The following is a 17,141-nucleotide window of genomic DNA, read 5'->3' on the forward strand; positions in this document are numbered from 1 at the left end:
ACTTGTCTGGGATGAAGCATTAGGAGTAGTAATTCAGAAATTGTTTCCATCTATTGTGACTTAAAAGAGCCTGATGACAAATCTAGCAACTTTCTGAGCAGATGTTAGCAACTGTCCTGCACTTGATACTTTCATCACAGCTGCTTATTAGATGAGTTAAAAGAGCAGGTTTGGTCAACTTAGTGAAAAGCCTGTTGCACTTCTATGTGCCAATGTTCTTAAGAACCAATCACTGATCACCACTGTTCCCAATGACCAAACACTGATCACCATTGTTCCCAATGACCAATCACTGATCACCAATGTTTCCAATGACCAATCAATAATCGCCATTGGTCTCAATGACCAATCACTGATCACCATTGGTCCAAATGACCAATTACTGATCACTGTTGCTTATACCACCCACACACTGACAGAAATGATAGAATTCATATCATGTAAGAAAATAGAAAATAGAGTGTGAGCTTTGAGAGTTTCCTCCGGGTACTCCGGTTTCCTCCCCCTGTCCAAAGACATGCACTGTAGGCTGATAGGCATTTTAAAATTGTCTGTCCAAATTGTGAACGGGCGTGTGTGTGAATGTGTGTGCGATTATGTGATGGGCACCCTGTCCTGGCTTGTGCCCCGAGTTCCCTGGGATAGGCTCCAGACTCCCCCACAACCCTGTGCAGGACAAGTGATATATTAAATGGATGGATGGATTCTATTAATATGCAAATTAGTTTATGACATCATCTAGTGATTTCTACTGACTTTTCCCTTAAAAGTGTTGGTAGCACTTTTTTCATTTACCAGCACTTACCAGCTGGCAAAGATGGTCTAAGGATGATTTCTTAACTATGTTAAACATGACTGTAACTATCGTAACTGCCTCAGACAGCTTGCTGTAATTATTTATTGTTTACTGTCGCTACTGTGCTAACATCTTGAGTTGAGTTAGCTGTACTTCATACGACGGGATGTATGCAATAGTCACTTACTGCCTCCTGTGGCAGGTTGCAGTACTACAGTTGACGCTGCAGCAACATGAATTATCGCGATATTTAACGAGACTGAAAGAACCACCCCATACCGCCCTGTGTTTTCAATCATACACAGCTAACGGGAAGTTATGGCAGAGATAGAAAGCGCTGATGCACAGATATCTTTTTTGAGTGTTATAATAGCTCGATTTAGTTTGTTCTTGCTACATGTTTTGAATTGTTAGTTACCGAAGCTTCTGAAACATCGGGGCAGGTAAATTAGCGGAGTATTTTACTGTTCTGGTTGTTGTGTTTCTGAGCAAAACAAAATAAAACATGTATCCTGCACTTAATCTCACACGATTCATAGGATTATGGGTTTAACAAGTCCGTTGTGTTAATTATCACCATCTTTGTTTTTGTTCTAATATCTTTTCTGCACAGTGACAATGTGAGCTACGTCTGCTAATAGCATTACATCATATTGTCAGTGTGTACTGCTAGCGTTAGCTAACAGTTACTTTAGCGCATTGCACTCGGTTCTCCACATCCTTAACACAGGCTGTGTAAAGAATGTTTCTGAAACTGTTCTCATCAAATGAACTGATTTAATGAACTGATTCATGCGGGCTGGGGGTTCGAGTCCCGCCGCGGCCCTGTGTGTGTGTGTGTGTGTGTGTGTGTGTGTGTGCGCAGAGTTTGCGGGGGTTTCCTCCGGCTACTCCGGTTTCCTCCCCCAGTCCATATATGCATGGTAGGCTGATCGGCATGTCCAAAGTGTCTGTAGTGCAAGAATGTGTGTGTGATTGTGCCCTGTGATGGATTGGCACCCTGTCCAGGGTGTACCCCGCCTTGTGCCCCATGCCCCCTGGGATAGGCTCCAGCTTCCTCGTGATCCAATAGGATAAGTGCTATAGAAAGTGGATGGATGAAATTTAATGCATAATCATTCGACACCGAGAATATGAAGGTTATTTAAAGTGCATGTTTATATTTTGTTGTATTTTGAGTCACCTGGTTTACTCATGATAGTCTGTTTGTTTTTGCCAACACGTAGAGTGGATTTGTGGTGACTTGGCCAAGTGTTTTACTAATTATTGTTAAAATTATGCATGTGGTTAATTTACTATTAGTAGTATTGGTATTTCTCTTTGACTTTATATTGCTATTTGTCTAGTTGCCTATTTTCTAGTAAATTACTTACTTACACTTGTATGTATATATGTTTTGAATGGTTTATGCTTTTGATGCCACTACATCTGTTCAACATCTCAACGGGATTGAATCAGTGGGAATGTACTTTAAATCCCAATCCCACCAGCTCTCATAGGAAGTTTGACCAATCCCACCCACACCCGATTGATGTTTGACCAATCCCACCCCCTTCCGCACAAAGTTTGCCCAATCCTGCCCATTCTGCATAGTTTGACCAGTCCCACCCACTACCGCTTGATGTTTGACCAATCTCACCCACTCATGCACGCACTCTGCCCATCCTGAAACAGAACTAAAATCTGGGTTTGAAGCAAATGTAATTCTCTTAACTGCCATCGCATCGCATTTCACTTTCATCAACGTGTTGTAGTAGTGCCACACTGAAATACAATCAGTTAATTCGGAGCTTTAATGTGTAATAAAGGGTGTGGTTGTAATCAGAGAAGGGCATGAAAGCAGGCAGTGTGCAGTTGAAGCGGCGAGTTGAAGGTGAAGGGAGGGTAGGGCAGCATTCATGTTGAGTTCTCATGCAATGGTAAAGTCAGTCAGGTTGCACTGCTCCCAGTTCTGAAAAAAACCCTTTGTGCTTTTGAATATTAATATTATTATTAATAGTAGTAGTATTACTAGTATTAGTATATTTGTATGGTAATAAATTATATTAAACATCACATAATACAATTCAGTGCAGTTTTAATGACTTTTCTCTTTTATAGTTCTCTCCCTGCGCTCCTTTCAGTATCCCACAATGTTCACCGTGCAACCTTCAACTTGTGTGACTCAGCAGGTTCCTGCCCTATAGCAGCAGTACCTCAGGCCTCAACCCCCTGCACTGGTAAGTACACACTAATAACCTTGTTTTGTGTCTAAGCACAGCCTGCGATAGCCACACGTTCCTGGAGGCCTGCCCTAGCGCAGTATCACCTTTCACAGAAAGAGGGTGAATGTTCAGCAGTGACTTATCGTATGGAACACTGGAGTTTGAGCTTTTTGCTAGTCCCAGTTGGCTTTCCTCCCATTCAGATCTATACTGCTTGTGTATCTGTATCCTGACTATGGTTTTTACAGGAGGATGATGTAACTACGTGGGATAACATATAGCTCCGGTGACTGTCATTTACTGTTTTGTCAGGTGTGTTCCCAGCAGTTGTAACATTACTGCTAATCACTATTGATACAAGAAAGCATCAGTGGAATTCCAGTATCAGTACTGAACTGCAAATCAAGCAGGTGAAGCTGTTGGTGCTGGTGATTGCATTAGAAAGGAATTTATATTGATGTACACAGCATTCACGTCTGGGTTTTTTTTTTGGTCAATATGGGATCCAGGAACACACGTCTGTGAAGCATAGCCAGGAGGTCTGCCATTTTGTAAATTTACTTACAGTGGTGGAAATCACAGCCAACCATTATCAAAGCAATTATATTTATTAATGATCTCTGATTGTTATTTATTATAATAACGAATTGACTGAGTTTAATCCAAATCTCAAAAACTCATAAACAAGCCTATAAATGTACACTGTTGGAGGAAAGTTCAAGAATAAAAAGCTCTCTGGGTCTCATAAATAGACAAAATATTACTGTACACATTAAAATTATGTTAATGTTAAATAAATCTGTACTGACAGAGTAGGCTTACCTCCATTAGGCTTCATTTTGTTTTGATTCATTATTTTGTGCTGATTTAGTCTATGAGCAGTGAAGGAAAATGTGAATTGTACACAAGTGTTTGTAGTGGTCATCCAACTGATTAGTCATTACTTGAAGGAGGTTTGCTGATTGCACTCAGCACTAAGTCAGTAGATGTTAAAACGTGCTTTAGAGTATGAGTTGCTGTGCATTTTGTCTCCTGTACAGAGACAGGTGGGAGCCAATCTGCCAGTTCCTACCTTTTTCTGCTGAACACAGACTCCGTCCTGAGTGGTCATGGTGTCCAGACCAGGAGACATTCCAGGTAAGATTGGACTAATTTTGCCTTCGTTTTGTTCCAGCGTTTATACCAACAAATTCCTTCAACTGTATAAATGTAGAAACATTGGAGCCTGCATAAGAATGGGCTTCAGACACATTAGTTGATTAAAAACACAATTCGACTCAAATATTATACATTTAAAGCATTTTTATCCAGGAATTTTTATCCAGAATGACTGTACTCTCGATCAAAAACATTACCTCATGCTTATACAAGTAGTTAAGGGTCTAAGAATACGATCAAGCGAAAGCCCTGTTATAGAGATGTTAGTACAGCAAGAAAGCACGTAAGGATTATTTATTTATTTATTTAAATAAGTGCTTGGTGACAAGGAAGGTCTTCAGTCTTCTGGTGAAGACAGCCAGTGACACCTGGGTGCCAGTCATGATGCATGTCTTCCTGGTACTTTGAGGGATGGTGGGACAAGTCGAGCCATGATAGAGGCAGGAACAAAGCAATGGGGTTTTATGGGAGAACTTGATCAGATGGAAGCCAGGGAACAAGTTGCAGTAGTCCAATCTCAAGATAACAAGGGACTAAACAAGCCCCTGAGTGACTCATAGTGCATAGAAATGATCAGATGTTGTGAAGGAGAAACTTGCACGACCGAGTCAGCTATATGAGGATAGTTGAATGTACCGAGCTACCCCGAGGTTGCCAGATGGCGTTACCCAAGAGTAGTCCAAAGATACTGTTTGTCTAGTGAAGGTTTTTGTGTATGTTTATACAGTTACCTGTAATATGTGGTGCTTGTGGTGTTACTGTTGTTGTTGCAGCCCTGGAGGCGGGGTCCGGGGGGAGCGAGGGTCTGCTGGGGGGCATGTCTATCCCCATGGGGATGACTCGTCGAGCCCTGAACTACGATGACAACCTGGAGCGGCCCATGTCTCCTCCACCCACTGACATCAACATCACCAATCTGTGGAGGAGGCCCGTCATTCCCGAGAGGAAATTCTCCCGACTGGCTGAGGTGCTGTGCTCTTCAGTATAAATGACTAATTCTGTGTGATGCATATCAGCTTCTATCATGGTAACGGAAATTACTTGTTTGTGGTTGGCTGGTGTCCACTCTTTTCTTATTTCTGGCCATCTCTAACTTGAGTCCTGTCAAAAAAATTGAATACGGGTTTAATTAATGTTACGAAAGCTAACAAAAGCCTTGCAGAACAAAATGGAATATTATAGAAAACAATTATTAAAAGGCTTCAGGAAACGTAACCATAACAACAATCGTGTTAAGGGCTTGAATGCTAGCCAGGTAAAAAGACAATGTGCTATTTTTGTATTATTTAGTTGTGAGTAATAAAAATGGCACCCAGTTTCATGTCACAGTGATCTTTGTACCTGCCTTCGATGTTCATGTCTGGATTGGGCATTATCTTTTAATCTTATCTTATAAGCTTTCTGTGATTAAGCTACAGTCTGCTACAGAATTCTTGGCACCCTTGATAAAGGAGGGTAAAAAAAGATTATGAAGATGTCTTTGTGGGTAATTAGCACTGAAAGTATGAGAGGAATCTAAGTGTAATAGAAGTTTATTGATTCTATATTATTTTTAAACAAAACCATGTGTGACAGTTGGCACCCCTGTATTGAGTATGTGCAATTTGCCAACAGAACAACAGAGTTTTGTCCTATAGCACATGATGAGATTAGAGAATGCAGAGTAAGCAATCAGAGACCACTCCTCAGTACAGAATCGCACCAGATCCTTCAGGGTTCTAGGTCCTCTTCTTCTTCCTCTGCGAATTCTCCTCTTCGCCTTGCTCAGTGAGGGTTGGGTCAAGGGTTTGAGACAGCCATGTCAAAATCTTGATTCTGTGGTCATTGAACCATTTTTGTTTGGTTTTACATGTATGTTTTGGATCATTATTGTACTGCAAGTCCAACCACAACTCAGTTGTAGCTTCTTGGCATAGGTCGACATCCGAATAGTTTCTTGGCATGGAGGTGACGTCTATTTATAAATGTGGGGATTTTGCTGACTTCACACTTCTTCCATCTTCTGAGATTAAATGTACTTCAATTAAAGGATAGATCATATTTTGGGTGTGAGTTTAAGCTAATTAACCACCGACATTTTTTCCTAACCTTTTGTTTTATTAATATTTATTAGGGCTGTGACAGTGGCAGTGTTTTACCACTGCGGTGTGTGTAAAAAAAAAATATATATATATATATATATATATATATATATATATATATATATATATATATATATATATATATATATATATATATATATAATTTAGCACTTCTGTCAGTGAACAATTCGGTACAGCCTTGTTATGTTGTGGGGGAATACAAGATGGTGGAGTGAGCGGTAGCATTTATGCAAGCTCTGATAAAATAGTATAATAATCGCCTAGAATTGATACCTCTGGCAAGGAAACCTACCAGTAGTGTGCAAACTGCATCCATTTTGAACTGAATTTTGATTTTGTTGTAAGATACTCTCCGTTCCTTCAAATGTAAATGAGATGCCTAATACTAACCAAGCAGATACTGTTGTGGCTAACAATCTTTCCAGCCTAACAAAAAACTTCAGAGACAGAGGGTTAGTAGATGTCAAAAAGTAATTAAACTTTATTGAAACAATAAAGTGACACAGTCTGCAGAAAGTCTAAATTATACAAACATATACAGCCCTTTTTATACGTTTCTCCACAGCGTACTCAGCTTAGGCGGGGTTTTTGCGACAATTACTTAGTCGTGTCTATATGTCACCTTAAATTTGTGTTTTCAGTTGCATGCGTTTTCAGTTGTATTTTCTTTAAAACTTTTACCAGACCATGGTTTTTACTTTGTCCCATAATTCACCCTATAGTCCCAGCCTGGTACCCTGCCTCCTGGAAGTCTTATCTTTTCTTTTGACACTGATTTGTAAGCTTAAAGGGGTTTGGTTAGAAACCCAGTTCTGGTGAGTGTCTAATTGCTAATTTATTGCCATAGAGTAAAGCTGCTTTAGACAAAACACAAGGTTCCAAATTTACACACTTAGAATGTTAGAAAGTGTTTTATAGTTTTAGATTATGCCTGCTGTGCAAAGAGGTACGGCTGATACAGAAAAACAATTAGACCTACTGTTCAGTAAGACACAGAATTCATCTAACTCAATACACACTTATATAAGTCAACACACACAATTTAACTTGATCAACAAGCGCACTATGGGTTTAGATTATGCTTCTAAGTAATAAATGTTGGTTATACATATTAAATTATGCTTTATTAACATATCCAAACATTAGTCAACTTCGTAGTTACACACATTGATTACACTTTATATTCTAAAATAACAGGCTGATGATCATGACTATAACCTGAATGCTCTCATGGAGGCATGTGATGAAGAAGAAATTGAAGCGATTATGGAAGAAACTGCCAAAGTAAGATTTGAACATACACCATTGCCCAGCCTAAACCACAAGAAAGCAAGAATAAAATCGAAAGACAAAAGTAAACAAGTGGATGTAATCACAAATGAAGTGAATTTTGACGAAGTTCAAAACCTAATAAAGAGATTTGACGAGCAGGATCAACAACTGAAAATTATTGAAAAAAGAATGGAGGAAAATGCACAAGCAGTTTAAGAGAACAAAGAAGACATTGGCAAAATGAAAAAGGAAATAGTGGACTTGAGGAAGGAGACCATCTCACTGAAACAGTGTTTGGAGCATGCCAGATACAAGAGAAGATGGGATCTCGGATTAATTGGCCTCCCTGAAAAAGAAAACACGAGAAGCGGTATCCTTGGAATCCTTACCCGGGTGATTCCATTGTCAGTCTAGAAGCTTCGGGGGTCGGTGGACACAGTGCATTGTTTAGGTAAGAGGAACGATACCGCTGCTAACAAGTTGCCCAGGCCAGTGATTATCCAGGTTGCAATGCGGACAGTTCGAGACGAAGTGTGGAAAAAATCGAGAGAGGCAAGAGAGTATAAAGAGATGAACATCCAGTTCAAAGAAGTCTTTTCAAAGGAAGATTGTGAAGCTCGTGTTTGGCATTCCTAAAAGAAGTCTATGCGCTCATTGATGGACTCGGAGTTGACCCATAACTGATTATCCCAAAAGGTAACGTTCAGACTCCTATTAAAGTATCCAAGGTTTGTCATGTATATCAGATGGAAATAATCTGATAAATCTGTCTAAGAAAAGGTAGTTAACTACAGGTCATTTGCAATAAGTTCTGCAAGATTACTAAAATGGTACATAATATTTATAGTTATTTATCCCTCAATCCAGGAATGACCCCAAGAATTGAAACTTTGTATGGAATCAGACAGGGTTGTTCAATTTCTCCAAAATTGTTTATACTACGCACTCATGCTAGCTTACTTAATTTGTCAACCATCCTCAATTAAAAGGAATAACCATTTTTGTTTGAGTATTGAATTAGTCAATTTGCTGATGACATAGTAATATTTTTAAAAGACAAATCTGTAATTAAGCAAGCCTTGAACATTATTTCAGTTTTTTCAAAAGCATCGGGCCTATGCCTAAATTAAAAAAAAAAGTGAACTGTTACCTCTGTATTTGTGTCATGAGGAAAGTATAGAATCCATTCCGGTTAAATCTGAAGTGATGTACCTTGGTTTAACAATATCTAAAGATTCAAATATAAGAGAACTTTCAGCTCTCTGAAAAAGCTCTATAAGAGAGCTTTCAAAATTCTGCAAGCAGATATTGCACTACTGGAAAATTATATTAACCCACGACTTCACACCACATGGCTCCACACTGTGGAATAATAGGACCATTACAATACATAGGAAGACATTATTCAAACAAGAGTGGTATGAGAAAAAAGTTTTATATTGTTGATTTGATCGATGTAGCTGGTCAGTTTATTCATTATAATTCCTTCATGGAGAAATTTGCAATAAAATGTTCCTTTGGAGAATTTAATAGTGTGTAGAGCAATCCCTCTTTCATTAAAACAACTACTACAAAACACTCTTGCATAGTCAAATGTATTTGTTAATTTGCTTGAGTTGAAGATTGGTGAACTTTATATTGGGGACAAAAAGTGCAATAACAATGTAATAGGAAATGTATTACAAAGTAAATTATTCTATGATTTCAACACACCAGCAAAAGTTTAAATATTTGATATTGAAACATTTAGAAACAAATACTGTTATCTTAAGTTGTCAGTTGCACCTATAAATTAAGGATATTCAGTGTAAAATCATTAATACTGTTTATCCTGCTGCTGAAATTTTATTGAGAAGATTCTGTTTTGAAGTAGATTTTTGTGGATTCTGCTTAGAAGAGCCTGAAACTATTGAACATTTAAATTCATTTCAGGTTTTGGTTTATGTAAATGGACTCTCAAAAGATGTCACTGATGTTAAACGTTATTATTACTATGGGTAAATATCATATACATAAAAGCAAATAGAATAATAGTAAGCAATCTTTAACTTGTTTTAAAAATGAATGTAAAAATGATCCATCATCCATAAAATACTTATCCAAAGATAATCAATCCCTTACTGAATTTTATAAAGTCATGTACTTGTGTCTTTCTTTCTAAGATTTTGTACATGTTTTGATTTTACTTATTTATTTATTTATTTTAAAATGTATTAATTTTTTCCTTGCTACTTCAGTGTCTGAAGGCTATGCTTGGGGGGAATATATTGCAGGGGAAATAAGTATTTAATTTTTTTTTTTTCAGTACATATATTTCCACTGAGTTTATTCACATGAAATTTTCACCAGACATAAGTATTAACTCAAGAAATCCAGAAATATAAAGCATTCACAACATTCCACTTTATTACACATACCTTTATTTATGAAATTTATTGTTGGGAACTCTTTATATTTCCAGATTTCTTGAGTTAATACTGATGTCTGGTGAAAAATTCATGTGAATAAAATCATTGGAAATATATTTGCTGAAAAAAAAAACATTGACTCGTTCCATATTTTTTTCCCCACTGTACACATGAACCTGTTTAAGCATATATGCACAAAATGATAGATATACGAATGGAGATTTAATTACATCTTATTGTTATATGTTATTGTTCTCTATTTGAGTTTGTAAATTGATATTGTCAATAAAAAAACCCTTGTCGTGGTGTTGTTGCAATGAGAAACGGCCTGAGTGCAATGTGAGATATGGTATTGTGATTGAGAGAAGAAGTGGATAATAAAGAGATGGGGTGTTTCTCTGATAAATACTTTATTTCTTTTACACCACATCTTTTACAATTGTATTGCACCACAAGCCTATAAAACTTTGAAAGAAATACCAGTAGGATGGTAATCTAAATAATATGTTAAAAATCTAAATATTAAATTAAATAAAAAACGTGGTTACGTGACATGCCTGGAGATGGGTCCTGAGATTTCTTCGTTAGTGTTTGCCTGTTTAACACTTTTTTTTTTTTTTCCTCCCCCAACAGCAACCCCCCACCCGTTCCACATACACACACACACACACACACACGAAGCCGATAGATGGCATCATCCAAATTTACTGGTTCAAAGCTCTCATTGGGCACGAATACAAAATGTTCCCAGATCGCCGATGTAACATTTGAATTCCCAACAAGATCCACTGCAGCGGCAGAACCTGAAGTGAAATCGCAGAATTCACCTGACTGGATTTTGACATGCTCAAACAAACCAAGCTAACAGACAACACCAAATAAGGCATTTGATTATGATTAAGTAATTTGTGCATGAACATAAAATCTCCTGCTATATGGTAGGCAATAAATATAAATTAATATTGAAATTATTATTATTATTACACTTGTATACAAAACGTTGTACTTTGTACTTGTCATAGTGTCCACTCAAGCAGAAACATTAACGTGACATGCAATGTGACATTACCGCAGGTGGCACAGGTGCGGTTTTCATGGCCACTGTCACAGCCCTAATATTTACTAATAGTGGCAAAAATGTTGGCACTTTGAATTTAAACTAACTACATGAAATTGTACATACCATGCACTTTTAAAAAAAAAAAAAATTGAATTGCAGATTTAGGTGGGAAGTCACTTAAAATGAATTAAAAGCTCATCATCTTTTGTTTGTTTTCAGGAGGCTGAATCAGACAACACTGTAAAGAACACCTCTGCACTTGATCCCATCCAGCCTCCAGCTCCTGTGGTGAAAGCCAAAGCTTCTTCAGTTCTCAAGAGCTCCCTCATCATTAGTAAGACTGCTGAGTTTTTTAAGCAAAAAAAAAAAACCAAGCAATGCATACTTTTGCTGCCTCGAGTGTTCTAGACGCTGGTTGAATATTGTGGGAGAATTTCTGCCTGTGTTCCAGAGCAGACCCACGAGAGCATGCAGAGTTTTGAGAAGAGAGCAGGCCTCACTGACACAGTCTACACACCACACAAGGGCCTGGCTGCTGAAGAAACGCACTACCACTGCATGTCTCAGTCGATGCAGGTCAGTTTCCAAGCCATGTCCGAAATAAGACCCGTATCTTATTCTGCTTTCTAGAACTTATATTGTTATTTTCTATTGTATTGTAATTTCTTGTAGAAATTGCACATGCATAGTGTTGACTTTAAAGAGGAGAAGCAGTCGTCCTCTGCTCAGTCAACACCAACCGGAACTCCTCAGTCGTCCCCCAAACAGAAGCGCAGGTATGCAGTAAGAACCATTATGCCTTTTTATCTGACAGCTGTGATTTATTGGCGGAAATTATTTTGCTAAGTGTGTGTGTGTGTGTGTCAGGAGCTGGTTCAGCAGCCAGGGCTCAGTGGCCTCCCTTACAGGCTCAGAGCTCAGCTCCAGCTCTAGTTCCAGCATGGATCTGGGATCCAGCGAGGGAGCTGTGGAGCGCTGGGGCATTTTCGGACTGCGCCCTCAGGTCCACAAGTCCATCACTGACCCGGGAACAGACCACGGCACAGCAGGTACATCACCCAGCACATGCTGTATTTAGAGAACTTGTGTAGCATTGGAGGTTATCAAGACTGCAGGGACTTTTGTGGTATCCATGAACAAAACACCTTTTGTTGATTTCAATAGGAATAGGTTGACAGGCGGGATGTACGTCATGCTGATTTATACGAATTGCACTGCATCATCTGTTAAAGAATTGATCAAATGACCATTCTTGTCCTGCTTAATGAATCAATCAAGGCTTTTTTCCACCTATTTTTTAAGGTCGTCACATAAAAAGTAACTGCATTAATATCTGATCAATGTTTTTTTTGTTTGTTTTGTTTAGTTTTTTATAGTTTGCTACAGAAGTTGTTTACATCTTCTCACTTTATATAATTTGGCCAGGGGTGTCCAAACTTTGGCATACAACTGTATGTCAGAAACCCAACACTACTCATCACCATCCTCACAGTGAAGTATGGTGGTGGTAGCATCATGATGAAGGAATGCTTTTCATCAGCAGGGACAGAGAAACTGGTCAGGGTTGAGGGCAAAATGGATAGAGTCGAAGAAGATAAATTTTATTCTGCAAGAAATTTCTTAAGAGTTTTATTTTTGTTGTTGTTTATTTTTAACCCTAAACTACCACCAAAGTTACACTGGAATGGTTCAAAACCAAAAGCCTGTATAAGTAAGAATGGCCCATTCAACACCCAGACCTCAATCTGATTGTGAACCTGTGGCAAGAAATGAAAATTGCTCTTCATATCCATCCAATCTGACAGAGCTTGAGCGATTTTTGCCAAGAAAAATCGAACAAAATGTGCAAAGCTGATCGATGCGTATCCCAGAAGAGTTGCAGTTGTAGTTACAGTTAAAGGTGATTCTACCAAATATTGTACAATAGTAGTAAATGAAATGTATCTTAATCCATATCTTACGTATCTTAAGTCCGTATGGAAAACTATAATTATTCAAGGCGGGTGAATAATTATACAAGGCATTCTAAGGTGCATCTTTTCTAACGATTGCATAAACATAGCAGTGGCCTATTAGTGAATTAATTTGTTTCATACAATAAGGTACATCATGGTTTCTTATATGTATTGTATAGGGTATATCTCCATTTTCCATTCCTTCTCTCGCTTTCTTCTGAGATATTTTGCATAAAGAATTTAATTTTTAATGTCCTCACATCTTCCCACATGACCGGTTTGGGGAAGTTCTAAAGTTACATCCTGGTTGCAGGTGTCTGCCATTTGCAGCTAATGTGACATTGGGCTGGAAAAACCACTTCAAGCTGAAATTAAGACAGATTCTGGGTTAGCTTTGTGCTGTGCCTGATGGCCAGAGAAACTTTGTTTTTAAAAGAGCCAGAATGTCCAGAAATAGTAGCATCTCTTATTTAATGTAGTTAATGTTAAATATTATTTTTAAGCAATTCAGAGAATAATTAACTCATAAAATGCTTCTTGGTCAATATTTTAAAAGTATGACCGTCCCTGAAACCATGATACCATAGCAAGCCTAGATACATAGAGATACACGTTGAAAAGTTTTCAGCAGAAATTCCAAAAATGTCACTGAGTTCCCATTCTTTGGAATATTTATATTTATGACTTGGCAGAAGCTTTTATCCAATGCAGCTTGCACGTGAGACGGAATACAATTCCGGCATTGTGCTCGGCAAGCTGAGCTGTTGACGGTGAAAAGTCTAGCGATGGCTCTCTGGCAGTGAAACCACAATCTGATCTTTGAGTCGCTAGTACAGAACATTACTGAGCCATCGCTGAATACCTGCAGTAGGTCAATGTTCTCGGCATACACGCAGTCCGGTTTAATCCTTTTTGGTACTAGTAATGTGAATACTCCTGAATTACTCCCATCCCTTGTTGTATACTTTACAAAACATAGTTTTGGAGTGCTTCTTTATTTTTATTTAATAGTTCTCAAATCCGTGGTGGGGGAAAACATCCAATTAAATGCTTTCTAAAAGTTCCATTGCTCAACAGTAACAGTTTGTTAGTAGCACTTTTAGCAGCAGTATTAATGTTTTTTATTTAAAAAAGCTGTCCTTCCTGTACTCTTCTAAGTCTGATTAAAAGACCCGATTTTAGATTAAATGAACTAAATAAAACAACAATCCAGCAATATTGCCCACTTCCTTTAGCTATATTGACTGGCTGACATATATTTTTCTTGGGCTGTTTACAGAGCTGGACCTTGCCTTTGTAATGACACTCCGCAACAACCACCGCCCCTCCACCAAAAGGCTCTGGATGTTTACTAATGCTTCAGCTGTTGTCTTGACCCTCAGTCTCCTTCTTTACCTCTGTGTCTCACAGGGGGCTTCGCATTGCAGTCCTATAAGGGTGCTCAGAAGCCCACTCCCATGGAGGTGATGAAGGCTCAGGCCACTCGGCTGGCTGAGGACCCCACCACCTTCAAAGCTCCACCCAAGATGGAGATTCCCAGCGTGGATGGCAAGAAGCAGGTGACACGGCCCCACAAGCTCAAACCGCGCGACATGAACGTTCTGACCCCGTCGGGTTTCTGAGAACCCAAACCAGACACACCACACATTTCAGCAGTGCACGCTCAAAGCATGTAGCTGGACTACCCTGCTTATATCCTTTTTTAGTTTTTTGTTTTTTCCCCCCCTTCCCTGTGCTTAAAAACAGTCATGATTCATAATGACAGTTTTCCTCTTGTGTCTTGTGTACATGTTAAGCCTCGGATTAAGTCTGTGTAATGAGGTGCCATGTTTTTTTTTTGTTTTGCCCACCCCAAGTTTTCCTCCTTGTGCTTTAGCCCTTTTATGTGTGTACCACTAGTATATCATTTTTGTCTTGAGTGTGTGTTTCTTTTATTCCAAAAAAAAAAAAAAAGTCAAATTACCTCTGATTTACCTCTTTAATCCACACTGCAGAAGCTTCATGTTCTAGCTGTAATCATTGTTTGTGTACGTTCCATAGTTCAGCAGTGAATTTTCTACCTTCTAACTTGCTGTAACATCATGGTGGCTCTGTGGTTGTACAATGTCTCTGAATATGTCTCAAAGAAATACAATGTATCTTTAGACTACTTTTGCCGTTGTAGTGTCACACATGATCCACAAGAAGGCACTCATTTTCTTTGGTCTAGTATTCATTTTTAGTGTTTAATGTTGATGTAGCAGCTCTACACTAGAGAAGTGTTTTAATTATTTGTTTAAAATTACTGTTACAGCTCAAGAAGTTCAATCTGTATATAAACCCAAAGACAAGTTTGGTCTCTACTGTCATTTATTTATGCAGCCATGTTGCAGTGAATGCTGGTAATGGAATTCTAGAAAACTGTTACATACAGATGGAAACAAGGATGAAAAGCTTGTCTTGCCTTTAATAATGATAGTGGTGATACACAAAAGCTACGACTAATAGGAGGCATTGTCTCTAAGAGATGTAATGCTACACCCATTGCAGAGTGCGTACATGAGATCATCATCATCCAAGAAATTATAGCAGGGGTTCTCCAGTGTTTTGTAGCCAGGGAGTTGTTTAACTCTCTAAAATAAAATTCAGAAAATGCGTACGGTTATAGTCTGGATATTTATTAGAGCTTCCTGATTACTGAACGTTCTACCGACTACAAGTTGGATCCTAGCTGATGTAATTTATAGGCGGCTTGTTTTTGAGGATTAAAGCCGTTAACTTCAAATGATCATTCAACTAAAAAAACCAAAACATCAGTAATTACTTTGATAGTGGTGGATTGTGATTTTCACCCCTCTACCGAAATAAAGAAATGCTTCATGGACCCCTTGGAGTCCATGGATCCCACTTTGAAGATGTATATTTCCCATTTGAAGCTAGTGTCCAGGATAGGAGAGCTTGGTAAACTGTGTGGTGAGACTATAAGTGTGAGTTCTCACACAAGCCCTGCTGTGTTTCTTCTGCTCATATGCGGTGTCGTTGGCAGCCCAGCTCATGTCTGAGGCTGCCATGGTAAACACATTTTCCTGGAAGTTCTCTACCCCCACCTTTTGCCACCCCTCGGGCTCCCTCTCCCTCCATGATGCTGGAGTTGCGCCCTGTGACACACTATAGGTAATTTCCTGCATCTGGCGGCCTCCCAGCGGCACGTCTGGAGTTAATCGAGAGCCTGGTGGTCCACCCACGAGCAGGGCTTGCCAGGGGTTCTGTGTGCGAGTCGTTGTGATAGAAACCATGAGATCACGGTCTGAACGTCACTCTGGATGTGCGTTTGGGGCTTCGAAAAGGGAAGGACACACTTTTTTTTTTTTTTAAAGAAAAAAAGTGTTCTTCACTGCTGCTTTGGAAAATTAAAAGTTCTCCTAATTCCTAATGTTCGTACTTGGACCCATCTCTGACTGTTGTAATGGTTTCCCAGAGGGACAAGCTGAAAGTTATCACTCTGAAGAGAGCACTTCTTGTTGAAAACAAGGTTCTTTGGATGGTTTATTATAATAAATATTATAATAGTACATAGAACATTTAAGCATTTCCCCAGAGAACAAGCCAAAGATCCTTTTAGAGTTCTAGTTGTAATTTGCTTTTTAAGAGGGCACTTCTTGTGTTTCTCAAGGGTTCATTGAATGGTTGGAGGTTCTACCTTATTAAAAAAAAAGTATCATAATTGGACTATTTGTTTCTCTGTCATAGGATTCTGTGTAGTTTTAGGGTTCTAGTTTAAAAAAAAAATTCTAAGTGAAAAAATACTTTGCAGTGTTATGTGTTGCCTGCAGAATTATAGGAAAATCATGTTCTACATTGATTTTCCCGCTACAGTGAATATCGGATGTTATATTCTTCCTTTATCAGGCATGCATAAAGTGACGAATTCCCAGGAATTTAGGTCTCTTTGGGAAAGGTTTAGGTTATACTTTCTTGAAATCATACTGGAAGGGGAAAAATAAAGTTATTAACTTAAGTGCTTTTATTTATTGTTTGTTTGTTTATTTGTTTGTTTGTTTGTTTGTTTTAAAAAAGGTATTTTACCCTGGAACAATTTAATGTGATTTTGTTTGCAATTTCAATTTACTTCATTTTCAGCTTTCATTTCTGTTCAATGTAACATTTCAAATCCCTTCTTAGACTATTGTGTTAATGCTTAAAGAAT

The 17,141-nt window shown here is 38.4% G+C and overlaps 1 protein-coding gene across 2 annotated transcripts; it reads left to right on the forward strand.

Moving 5' to 3' along the window:
• The first annotated feature begins 1,070 nt into the window (after positions 1-1,070).
• kiaa1191 (KIAA1191 ortholog) lies at positions 1,071-15,287 on the forward strand. Of its 2 annotated transcripts, none has more exons than XM_053648618.1 (9): positions 1,071-1,239; positions 2,897-3,015; positions 4,041-4,137; positions 4,932-5,125; positions 11,220-11,334; positions 11,452-11,576; positions 11,673-11,776; positions 11,868-12,049; positions 14,366-15,287. In XM_053648618.1, the coding sequence occupies exons 3-9, from the start codon at positions 4,110-4,112 to the stop codon at positions 14,575-14,577; spliced, it is 960 nt and encodes a 319-aa protein (XP_053504593.1). In that variant the 5' UTR covers positions 1,071-1,239; positions 2,897-3,015; positions 4,041-4,109; the 3' UTR covers positions 14,578-15,287. The 2 variants fall into 2 exon arrangements, with proteins under 2 accessions (XP_053504593.1, XP_053504594.1); XM_053648619.1 differs by having other exon boundaries at positions 11,871-12,049.
• Positions 15,288-17,141: the final 1,854 nt, after the last annotated feature.

The sequence above is a fragment of the Ictalurus furcatus genome, chromosome 18 (genome assembly GCF_023375685.1).
Source record: "Ictalurus furcatus strain D&B chromosome 18, Billie_1.0, whole genome shotgun sequence".
Taxonomy (NCBI): Eukaryota; Metazoa; Chordata; class Actinopteri; order Siluriformes; family Ictaluridae; genus Ictalurus; species Ictalurus furcatus.